The sequence below is a fragment of the Sinocyclocheilus rhinocerous genome, unplaced genomic scaffold (assembly GCF_001515625.1).
Source record: "Sinocyclocheilus rhinocerous isolate Xijiao unplaced genomic scaffold, SAMN03320098_v1.1 scaffold397, whole genome shotgun sequence".
NCBI lineage: Eukaryota > Metazoa > Chordata > Actinopteri > Cypriniformes > Cyprinidae > Sinocyclocheilus > Sinocyclocheilus rhinocerous.
In genome coordinates, this window is record NW_015663491.1 from 1,041,385 (window position 1) to 1,054,229 (window position 12,845).

At 38.3% G+C, this 12,845-nt stretch overlaps 1 protein-coding gene and 1 pseudogene across 1 annotated transcript in view; both read right to left on the reverse strand.

Moving 5' to 3' along the window:
• The window catches only part of LOC107728860 (protein EURL homolog), a 30,840-nt gene extending 26,615 nt beyond the window's left edge, over positions 1-4,225 (reverse strand). The window contains exon 1 of the mRNA XM_016539153.1: positions 4,152-4,225. Within this exon, the coding sequence (XP_016394639.1) occupies positions 4,152-4,167 (16 nt within the window). The 5' untranslated portion in view covers positions 4,168-4,225. The remainder of the gene's footprint in view (positions 1-4,151) is intronic.
• The window catches only part of LOC107728863 (receptor-interacting serine/threonine-protein kinase 4-like), a 9,431-nt pseudogene continuing 747 nt past the window's right edge, over positions 4,162-12,845 (reverse strand).

Consider the following 12,845-nt stretch of genomic DNA (forward strand, 5'->3'; position numbering starts at 1 on the left):
TTCGTTGTGAAAGTGAAACTACTTTGTTTGGCCTTCCAAAAGAGGACACGACTAGAAATCAGTGGTTAAGTTGTATTTACAACACTGTTCCAGAACACTTCAACCCAAATATTCAGATGTGTGCAGCACATTTTATGGAGGACTGTTTCCTGGGAGTAGACTACAATGCTGGCTGTTCTGACTCGCAGTCTGTAAGTACGTTTTCAAGTTTAAAGGATTTGCCACTGATGATTCAAACATGAGTTTTGGGCAGTCTGGAGTAGCGCTTGTTGTTTGTCGTTTCTCTGATCACAAATGCAGACATGGTTTTATGTTTACGCGGCGCGATGCAATGCAACACGTAAAACGCTTTTCAGACCGATGAGCTTTGTAAAAATCGACGCGTTTCAGAAAGGCGGGGCATAGAGGAGAAACAATAATGTACAATATGCTGAAAATAATGTGTTTTTGAACCTTAAACCGCATAAACACATTTCATTACACCAAATACACAAAATAATGTTCTTTTTTAGCAACATCATATGACCCCCTTTAATGAAGAACACAATCTGGCCTCGAGCATTTGCGCACGCGGGGAATTCCAGAAAGGAATTTCTCTTTCTCCGCATCACGTCAAAGCGACTCGCTTCTATTGCTTTCGATTCTCAGTCTCTCTGTCCTTCCGTCGAAGTCTGTGAAGTTAAATACTTACATAACTGAAATGGCACTAAAAACAGCGCTACACGTGCCTTTATGTGAATGTCTAAGAAAGACAGCTATTCTGCTGAGGATCCCATTATTGTCACTCTATTCTGCTTTGATATAAAAAGAAATGGCTTGTGCTTTCATCATGTGCCAGTTTCCATGGGCCCTCATTTGGCACTCTGCGTCTCTGTCATCCTCATAGACAGACTGTCTGTGAGTGAATGAATGAGTGCTCATGCCAAAATCTCCTGCTGCATTCAGAGTCTCTGTCCATGTGCAGAACTGTTTTTAATGGAGTCATTCTGGCAAATCATTTGAACAATACAGCGTCGAAGTCTGTGAAGTTAAATACTTACATAACTGAAATGGCACTAAAAACAGCGCTACACGTGCTTTTATGTGAATGTCTAAGCAAGACAGCTATTCTGCTGAGGATCCCATTATTGTCACTCTATTCTGCTTTGATATAAAAAGAAATGGCTTGTGCTTTCATCATGTGCCAGTTTCCATGGGCCCTCATTTGGCACTCTGCGTCTCTGTCATCCTCATAGACAGACTGTCTGTGAGTGAATGAATGAGTGCTCATGCCAAAATCTCCTGCTGCATTCAGAGTCTCTGTCCATGTGCAGAACTGTTTTTAATGGAGTCATTCTGGCAAATCATTTGAACAATACAGCTATTAGGAGCACATTTAAAAGATAAAAGAGACTCTTTTCATTGTTGAACATGTAGTCACTTCCTATAATGCTCTGTACCCCGAGCAGCTCTGGGACTCTCTGATCACTGTTTGGTTCATCTTCTACCAGCCTACAGGCAGAAACTCAAATCTGCTAAGCCTGTAGTGAAAACTGTAAAGAGAAGCACCTTAAAAAATTCCTCGTGTGTTTGCACACACCTGGCGAATAAAGCTAATTCTGATTCTGATTCTGATTCTAATGTCTTTTTATTTATTTTTTTGATTGAGGTAGACTCACTTTTCAAATCTCTTGTTTAATTAGGAGCCTGATACAAATGTGACAGATTCATGAAGCAATATGAGCAATTTTTGGTAATGCTATTGGTAAGGCTTAGTCTGTATTTCCTTTATTTGTCAGTGTTGTCCATTTATTTGTTTGTTCATTCATTCACTCATTTTTTTTGTTACATTTTAAGTTTTGTGCATATGCTCCTTAATGTTCTACTGTTTAAAAGGCATCATTTCTTTAAATAAAAAAATGTAGCCACTTCCTACAGTCATAAACAGAGCTTGAGCACCAACCTCTGGCCATATAAGATACTGCAACATTTACTCATATTACTCAACATTATTCACATACAGTACAGGTGCATCTCAATAAATTAGAATGTCGTGGAAAAGTTCATTTATTTCAGTAATTCAACTCAAATTGTGAAACTTGTGTATTAAATAAATTCAATGCACACAGACTGAAGTAGTTTAAGTCTTTGGTTCTTTTAATTGTGATGATTTTGGCTCACATTTAACAAAAACCCACCAATTCACAACAAATTAGAACATTGAATTTATTTAATACACGAGTTTCACAATTTGAGTTGAATTACTGAAATAAATGAACTTTTCCACGACATTCTAATTTATTGAGATGCACCTGTATATTATAATCTGACAGCTGACATAACACGTGACAGCAGCTATAAGTTAACCACTGTGATCGTATATTCACATAGATATTCACTTTTTTCCTATTCAGTATTGGATATTTGGTAACATCCGTGCACGTGACAGTATGTCTTACATGCGATGTCTTGTTTCCTATTTTAAATTTCCTATTTTAAAAATGTCTTCTCCTTGTGTAATTATTATGCATGCTATTTTATGACCCCATATTAATTTGAAGACTATATGGAATAGAAGTAGGCTACTGTATTATTATTTTTAACGCCACAGCACTATTTAAATACTGCAATAAAGCTAAAAGGGGATTATGGTGAAAAGCTTCTGACTAGTTAGACGCCATATGAGGCTGTGAGGGAAAGATTTACAGTCTTTACAATGGCACGCACTGCCAAATTTTCACAACTCAACTTTAAAAGCAGGAGATTACGTTAAACAATAGTACAATCCATTGAACGCACTGTACTTCTGTCCCTCACAGCCTCGTTTTCATTCAAGTCAAAAAAATAAATATGGCGCTCCCCTGACTAAGTTCTACAGCACCTAAAATATACACATTCCATTAACATAATTTTTTTGTGAGAATCTAGATGTTAAAAAAGTTTGCTATTTCTTTGCAGGCATTTCGTTAACAAAGGCACATAAAAAGCTTTTGAAGCAGAAAGATCTTGCAATTAAATTAGGCTAGAAATCGATTATTACAACAAATAACATCTTATTTTGACAAACAGAAACTTGTAATGTAATCCCACAGGACAGTATTTCAAAATGCATAAACTACAAAGCTCAAAGAAAAACAGAATGTTCTTATGAAGTTGCACATTTACTTCTATTTTTCCACAAGGTGGGGAATTGGAGTGGGAGAGGAGAACATCGGGTTGATTCATTTGTCTATTCAAGGTCAAGGAAGAAGAATGCAGTTCAAGTCAGATCTTGCACTCAAGACATCCTCAAGGAAACACCTGTGTGTTCAAGGCGTCACAGTCTATTACTCGCCCTGACATCACCCATTTCAGAAGCTTGTTTTTTAACAATTTGCTTTTCATACTTGAATTGAATTTCATAATTTCTGTTGTATGGAGAACAAAATCCTCGCGTTATACTGACTCTCATAACCACCAGATGATGTTCAAAGAGCAATGAAGTCTTATTTTATACAATTTTAATCTTTTCTAATGCTTAAATCTGATGACATTTCTTGACCTTCAACTGAAGACAGTTTTATGCAACAAGTGCGACCTGGGCCACAAACGGTAGCATAGATTAGGGGAATAATAACTATTCAGCTCTTTCCTGTTTGCAGAGCTAGTCAATGAGTAACTTTTCATGAGATCAACCGATTGCAACTGTGAGTGTGTGCCGCATATGTCTGACAGCAGCTCATAAATAAGTGAATTCATCAGCTTTCCGCAAGCACTGGTTCTGCTATCCGCTGAGTGATGTTTGTACATGTCCGCGTGTGTACGCATGCACGTTCAAACCTGTCGCTGCACTTTGAAACATCATCATCTCACGACCCGTCAGACGAGTCATACCAGATAAGAAAAAAAGTGGAAGAGGCTTAAAAAGTGTCTTTTTAAGATAATGAGGTGGTGGCAGTGCGTGTCACACACTTATGAACAGTAAGCCATTGTTTTAGGTCTGTTGTTTTCCCTGTGATGGACGTTGCAGACTTCCTGACATTACAAACAAGTCTATTTCTTCGGATGTAAGTACATTTATGGAGCACATTCAGTTAATTCAAATAAAGGTCACAATTTAGGAGTTTTGGGAAAAAGAAGATCATTAAGACTGACTGAAGAATATCAATATTCACAGCCAAAAATGCAACAACAGACAAGATATTTCATATATGTGATGCACTTTAATTTTCCATCAAATATAAAAGTGTGCAAAATATAAAACTGTGCAAACACTATGGATAAATGAGAGATATCTTTTTTGTGTACAAAAGGGAAATGACAAGGCAGCTTTATCAACTTATTACAAAAGTCAAGGTAAAACCTGAAAAAGGTGTTGTTGTTGGATTACCGACTGGTTTGCTACAGAAGATTTAATTTATACAGATGCAGATGCATGGATGCTAACAACAACACAGAATCACATCCAAAAGACCCAGCGTTCAACAGCAGTTTAAAGACCTAGCAATTAAGAGGCTGCCTGTTCCAGACAGTGAAGGGTAATGACGGCTACACCCCCCTTGGCATAAAACAGGGCTCGGCGCAGTGGTTTTACAGAGCGATGAAAAGATAAAGTGGTCTTAGGAATGAGCCAATGGCCTGAACATGAGGGTACATGGGATACAGCCCTCCCCCCATATGTCTACCCACACCTGTGATCCTCCTGAGGGCACATTCCCATGGAACGAGCCAAATGGCTCTATAAATGCACATCTCTTTTTGAGTAAACCATTTTAATTATATAATTGGCCTCAGAGCATTGCTATTTCTGCTTAAATTATAGCTTTGAAGTGCAATATTAAGCTGATATAGGGTAAGCTTATTCTAATAATATGCTACAACAGAAATGTCTAAACAATTATGGGGTTGCTTGCACTGCATCAATCACCACTGCACTCTGGTAACAAGAAGAAGAAAACGAAGAAATCAAAGACATACATCAAAAAACAAAAAAGTGAAGTGAAATGAAGTACAATATCCAGGCTCTATCTACAGTACCTATATATATATATATATATATATACACACATAAATGCCTTTCCAATCACAAAATAACTCTATTATTAAGGAGGAAAGCCAATGAGAGCCCAAACCCTGGAGGAAATATCTGTCAATATTCTGATAAATGAGTACTTACAATATGTACATTAAATCCCAATGGATAACAAGTCCAGCATCTGTCAGTTTTTACAATGTAGGAATGATAAAAAGAGGGAGAAAGTGTCTATGAGCATAGTTGCAAGGGTTCCTGAAGTCCATGAGGTCAAACCCCAGTAGGACCCTCAACAAAGTGCCGATTCACATGGAGAGTCTACAGGGATCAGTGTGCCGTCAGTGTTTTTGTGGGTGGTGAGTTTCAGAACGACCACTTTCCTCTGGAGTTTTGTTGGAGTGAGAGGATTCAGACTCTCCGGCTCCGATTCTGATGTGTAGTCTAGCGAATGTTCTCCGATGGGCTGTGGAGACAGCGGCGCTGCATCGGCTCCACGTTCGAGCAGGACGCAGATGGCGTCTTTGTAGCCACCGCGTACAGCCAGGTGAAGCGGAGTGAACCCATTCCGGTCTTGAGCGTTGGCGACGTCGGGGCAGCTCTGCAGAAGCTCTTTGAGGACCTCGCAGTAGCCGCACTCGGCAGCCAGGTGACATGGCGTGCGAAGGCCGTGGTTGGCGTTCTCAGGGTCAGCACCCTCCATCAGAAGCATTTTAACCGTCGGTAGGTGACCTTTCTGCGCGGCCAGGTGCAAGGCGGTGCAGCCGTTGGCTGTCCGGCTGTGGATATCGGCGCCGTGTTTCACAAGCAACCTTGAAGTGCTGGTGTGGCCGGTTTCTGCAGCTACGTGAAGCGGAGTGTGGAGGCCATCAGAGGTGAGATGCACGTTAGTGCCGAGCTCCACCAGGATCCGTGCCACTCGGTACTGGCCCCTTTGAGATGCCAGATGGAGCGGAGTGCGCCCATCTGATGTCTGGCCATCGACATCGGCACCTGCCTGCTTAACCAGGAGCTTCACAATTCCCAAATGGCCTTTCCAGGCAGCCAGATGTAGCGCCGTCCAGTCATCTTTACCTTTCACATGGACGTCAGCTCCACGACTTAGCAAGACCCTCACCACGTTCTCCTGTCCGTGGTGGCAGGCGATATGCGTCGGCGTGCGACCCTGAGCGTCTATTTCGTTAATGGAAGCGCAGCGGTCAAGGAGTAAACGGGACAGGGCTTCGTCGCCGTTCTGGGCTGCGAAGTGTAGAGGTGTGTACTGGTCCTCGTCCTTGGTGTTGACATTTGTTGTCTTGCGGCTCAGGAGAATCTCAGACACTCCTTTCAGTCGCTTTTCGGCGGCCAGGTGGAGGGGCGTGGCTCCGTGAATATTGGGCAAATTAGGGTTGCAGTTACTAAGTAGCAGAAACTTAACCGCTTCCTCATTGGCCAGACTCACTGCGAGGTGGAGCAGGTTGCTGCCGCCCTCCAAGAGCAAGTCAACATCTTGTGGTTGGAGGATCTTCATCAGCTTTGCAATGTCCTCAGTGCGAATGGCTTCACAAAGCTTCTTCTTCTGTAACTCACTGGAGTCTAAGTAGTACATAAACACCGTGAAGAATAATAAAAATTTGTATAAAGAATTTTATGGCACACTGATTAGACTTTTAGGATTATCAGATTCATCAAGTTTTTGCTCAGCATATCTCTGATGATCAATAATATTTGCAGAATCAAATCCAAAACAAGTAACAAAATGAAAAACAAATGAAAAACAAAAAACAACTCAAAACAAATAACAAAACAAACAAAACTCAAACAAAATAAAAACAAATAAAAAACAAAAATAACAAAGTAAAAAAACAAACCAAACATCCAAAAAGAACAAAATAAACAAAACACAAATAAAATAAAAAGCAAAACAAAAAGCAACACAAAACAATTAACATAAACAAAACTCAAACAAAATAAAAAACAAATCAAAGCAAAACAAAACTATCAAAATAAAACAAACCAAACAACTAAAAAGAAAAAGAAAAAAACAAAATAAACTAAACACAAATAAAAATAAAAAAGCAAAACAAACAGCAACACACACAAATTTTTTTTTTTAATAAAATTAAATTATACCCATATGTATATTATACGAAAAAATTCAAGATGCTACTGTGGCTTATCTCTTACCATTTACAGCATTTTCTTTTTCAAAGGACAATGTAATCGAGCCTTGGGATGAGAAAGCGGAGTCCACGGAGGAGATTCCTGACAGTCTCTTGCTGGTGTTGTCTTTGCTCTCAAGGGACTCTTCTTTGACATTGCTAAAACTGCGAGACAAGCCCGAGTCAATCTGACACAGCAGCTCAGACAGGCTGTAGTCTTTCTCAGGTAACATGGCTGACTTCGGCCTCACCGGCTTTTGGTTGTTAGTCTGTATGTGAAGAAAAGTAGAACAGATTCTTTGTAAGAGAACATTTCATCAACAATGAAGATTAGCAACAATGCTTTCATATTTTAGAAACAATGGAGGGAGCCACATGAATTATAAATGAATAAATCACTGTAGACTGTAGATGCAAACAGTTAATTCAAATAGGCAACAATTTGACAAATGAAGAACAGTGTATTCTTCCTAAAATAAACAGTTTTATACGCTCACACAGAAAATAACAAAGGGGTTCTGCTAAAGCAATGCAGTTCGGTGGCATTCTCTGTCTCTGATGAAAGACTGTCATCTTGGTAAAACATTTACACTATGTACTTAGACTAAAACAAATACCAAAGAGTTGCCTAATAACTGAGGGACAGTGAATAAACCTCATTGGAGGTCAATCTAAATGACTCATATGAACATAACTTGCTGGAAACACTGCTTTACGTAGTACACAGCATGACAATGGAAAAAGATGAGTTTAAATTTATGCATCTGATATTACCTGTTCACTGGAGGCTGGGGCAGGGCAAGGGGAACAGTCTGTTTCTGAAGAAACGGAAGCTCTGGACTCGTCATGAGGTTTGGTGCACAACTCCTCAGCCTCTGAAGTGATCTCTGTAGGAGAAAGTGAACAATGTTTCAATGAACAATGATAGTGAACTTTTTTTTAAAGAAAGTCTGGTATACCTCTTTATAGAAATACTAACTGAAATTACAAAACCTATTCAGTATAAAAATGGATTGAAGTACAGGAATGGCACATTGTGTCATGGCAATTTATTGGTCTGGTTGCCTGGCATATTCGGTCATATCACTGTTGCAATGCAACTCTGGTTCCTGTGACTCAGCGGGTTCATTACTGGTGTGATCGAAGTGAGAGACACTCACCTTGAAAACAGGGTCTGGCTTCGGGGGAATGTGCCCAGCATTTCTGCATAAGGGACAGGAAGCCTGAGCAGGCCTGAGGACGACTGCGAGGAATAATGCTGAGATCTGGACGAACGCCCTTCACCACCTTCACCATTATGTGCAGGATGTTATTGTCGCCTATGAAACAGACAGAGCAAATAAATAACATTAGTTTATTGCCACACAACAGAAACACTCAAAACATGTCTGTTTAGCTGTGCATTTACTGAATGATCACGGTTACATCCGAACTGATTGCACTGTATTTGATGTATCATCCTCTTTTATCTTCTCTTTTTTTAAATTCATTTTAAATTTTCAAATCATTTCAAAATTTTAATTCTTTGCTTTTATTGTTGTGATTATTTTGATGATCATTTTCATTCTTTTTATGTAGAGCACTTTAAATTACCATTATGTATGAAATGTGCTATATAAATAAACAGAAAAAAGAAAACAGATTTTGTATTACTAAAAAATAAAACTCAAAATTGTTTGTAGTACATTTCCCTTAAATTCTCATTTTTAGCAGATCTGAAACGTTTTACTTCTTTTACTATTTTATATTATTGTAATGTTCGACAATGTTTTTTTTCCCAGACGATTAAGAGCAATACAACTAATTCTACAGTACTACAATTTAAATTAAATTTAAATACTATATTGTTATTTTTATACTAATATACTATACTAATAAACACGGAGTGGAGGATTAATGTAAAAAAAAAAGTTTTTTTAAATACACTTTTTTTTTTTTTTTAGCAATTTTTACATACATTTTTGGTTTGGGAGTGTAATAGGACATGGAAAAAAAATTATCAACAAGATCCTGATCCTTGTTTTCATTAGACCAGTAAAAAGAAATCAACACTTCTCTCAGAGGCCGCTAATTTCATATCTTGTGATTTCAACTTTCATTGTAAATCAGGATATTGTTTATTTTCCTTTTGGAAAGAGTTGTTTGGCAGCCAAATGATTCCATTCTCTGGTGCCAAACACAACAATTCTGCCTCTATTGACAAAACTTTTTTTGTTTCAGTCTTTCACACTGAATTCTTGTAACTGCTGGTTACTAAAAAAAAACCAGTCATGTTTTCTCTTCCCTTCTAGATTTACCCGGAAATCACAACCAGATAAACACACAGACACTCCCTCACGGAGAGCCAGTCAGATTGAAATGAATGACAAAAATCCATGTTTACGGGATCCGATGCCGCCCATAGTAAAGATAAACAACAATAAGGGTTCCAACACACTCTCAATACCAAAAAAAACATACCTTGATATGGCTTCTTCTGAGTGAGGATTCCCCAGATAACAATCGAAAAACTGTGAAACAACACATATGTGTTAGACAACATTGACTTAACCATTAAAAGGTGGTTTTTGACAAACAGAAGCTGATCTCGTATTTCAGCTAATACGAAATCCAAAATGGCTGACCTGTACACGTCGTGTTTAGTGTCAGAGATTCTGTCTTTTTCTATGATTCTCTCTGGAGGAAGGTAGGCGATGGTGCCACAAAACCCATCACGGCTAATATCGTCGTTCCTGGCAAAGCCGTTCCACCTTGCCAGGCCGAAGTCAGAAATCTAAAATGAAGAACACAAAGAATTCGGCTTAGTCTATAGACTTCACATTTTAAATCCAATTAGATCAGATTTAATGCATTTATGTAAGTGTTATTTACTGTGCTTTTTCCAGAAAGTCGCCTACATGTGCTCTATTAGGTGGGGAAGCCCTGGTTTTTCTGTAAATGTGTGCACGCATATGTAGGCGTGTGTGTGCCAGCCCTTCATTAACACTGCCTAGCTTTAGCTTGTTCAGACTGGTCCAGGATGCGTGTTTACATCTAGCCTTTTCAATCCAACACGACGATTCCCACCCATCCCTCGTGACACCTGCTTACTCATCTATGGGAAGGCTGGATATAAACGGGATAAATCATGGGAAAGCTTTTCAACCCTCAGGGAATTTTCTGGAAAGGTATGTGGGGACCGTGAAAAGAAAATGATAGGTGTGCCCTTCCCCCCCGTCACTTTTGAAATCCTTACGAATTTTCCCGCACAGATGATCTGACACGACCGAGATTAAAACTGTTGTTCGCTCGTCAACGCAGGATTAGGATTAAAATCCTTCACGCTGACAGGATGTTTTCATGAACATGAAACACATAATGTAGATATGTAAATCAAAATGTAGCTGTTTATTTTGTCAGTGAAATTTGATCCAAACACCATAATCGTTCCTTTAAGATAATTTATAACCATTTAAAACAGTGTTTCCCAACTTGGGGTTTGTAAAAACGCAAAGGGTTCATTGATGAAAATCTACTAATAAATTAAATTAAAAAATTTAAAATTTAAATAAAACCTTTAAAAAAAAAAACACTAAAAAATATGAAATATTTTATTTGCTTACCTGCATGTGACCATTAATCAACATCAGTGAAATGTGTTTCACTATGTGTTGTAAAAAAGATTTAAAAAAACTTAAAATATATTTATCAAAGGTGTTCATCTTAACTCTTAATAAAAAAATAAAAAAAAATTAATTAATTTCAAAAAATTTATACATTTGTGACCCTGGACCACAAAACCAGTCATAAGGGTCCATTTTTCCAAATTGAGATGTATACATCATCTGAAAGCTGAATAAATAAGCTCCACTGATGTATGGTTTGTTAGGATAGGACAATATTTGGCCGAGATTCAACTATTTGAAAATCTGGAATCTGAGGGTGCAGAAAAATCTAAATATTGAGGAAAATCGCCTTTAAAGTTGTACAAATGAAGTCCTTAGCAATACATATTACTAATCAAAAATTAAGTTTTAATATATTTACAGTAGGAAATTTACAAAATATCTTCATGGAACATGATCTTTACTTAATATCCTAATGGCATGAAAGAAAAATCAATAATTTTGACCCATACAATGTATTTTTGCCTATTGCTACAAATATACCCCAGCGACTTAAGACTGGTTTTGTGGTCCAGGGTCACATTTAATGAATGAATTGTAATAAAGGACTGTTTTGGGTTAGTATTTGTGTCAACTTTTGCATTAAGCATCCTATGTAATTGACAGACGTAAAACTCCAGACAAGAAAACTTGTAGGTGTTTTTTTGTAATCGCTGCATCAAAGCAGTGCAGTTTACTCAGGTAGTGATGAATCACTCGTACTGAAGCTTTAATGCAATGAATCAGCTGTGATCGATTCCTTGGAAGTTCTAAACCATGAGCAATACGGTCACCACCTTTACAGCGAAGGAGTCAAGGCCTCGTCATGACCAGACGTGGCTCGCTCCGGCTCACCTTGATGTGGTAGTGTGCGTCCAGCAGGATGTTGGCAGGTTTAAGGTCGAGATGAAGGAGGGGCGGGTTCATGCAGTGCAGGAAGTTCATCCCCACCGCCGTCTCGTGGATGATACGGAAACGCAGCTCCCAGGGCAGCGGCTCCGAGGCCAGCAGAGTTTCCAGAGAGCCCGTCTCCATGTATTCCATCACCAGTCCCTGCGGATCGCTGCAGATGCCGTATACGGGGAGGACGTAGCGGAACTTAGCCGCCTCCATCTTTTTGGCCTCCTCTAAAAGTTCGGCACGCTCCCTAAACGACAAAAAACTGATCAGTTCAAAGTCACACCTGTCGTGGAATGTAAATGGCATTTATTTTGCAAGGAATGTCTTAACATGGGAGGGATCCAGCTGGATTTTAGCTGGATAACTAGCAACACACCCCATGAATTAAAAAGATCGTAAAGAAATCACAGCAAGACGCTTTAATACAAACAAGGGAAGGTGATAAAACCCGTTGGACCTGAGCACAAGCTGACTCATTCATATTATCTGGAGGCATTTTATGAACAATAACACAATGTTTTTTAGCTATGGGCTAAATTTCCTTTCTGAAATATAGACGGGGCATCTGAAACAGCATTCAAGCACACACAAATAAGTTTTTTACAATGTTGTTTACAGTATATTTATCTGACATCATCTTTTAATTACATTCCAGTCTTTAACACTGATAGATATGGGGTTGTGTGAATGGCTCTTTTGTACTTTGTTATTACTCAACTCCTTTTATTATTAAGTCAGACATGTAGGTCATATATTTTTAAAATGGACTTACAAAGGACATCTTAAAGAGTTTACAATCTGTTTGCTTACTTAACAGCACCAAGAAAAGGCCAAAAGGTCTCTCAGTCATGTAACTCAAGAAATCAAGCACAGATATTACACAAAAACTTGCAATGTCAGTAAGTCTGAGATTTGCTTTATCACTTTATCAGTTTAGTAATTCTTTTATTACTCATATGACGTCAGTGCTTAAGCCAAAGTGGCTATGTAGTTCTCCGTCAATTTTAGCATCTGCTAAATTAATTAATTAATTAAAATGTTTTAAAGAATATAAATAAAAGAATACTTGCATTTTAATTCACTTAATGCTGATATTTTCTACTGAACGAAAACTAGCTTTAATAAAGCTGAGGTAAAGCATAACTATATATTATATTATATAATATATATATA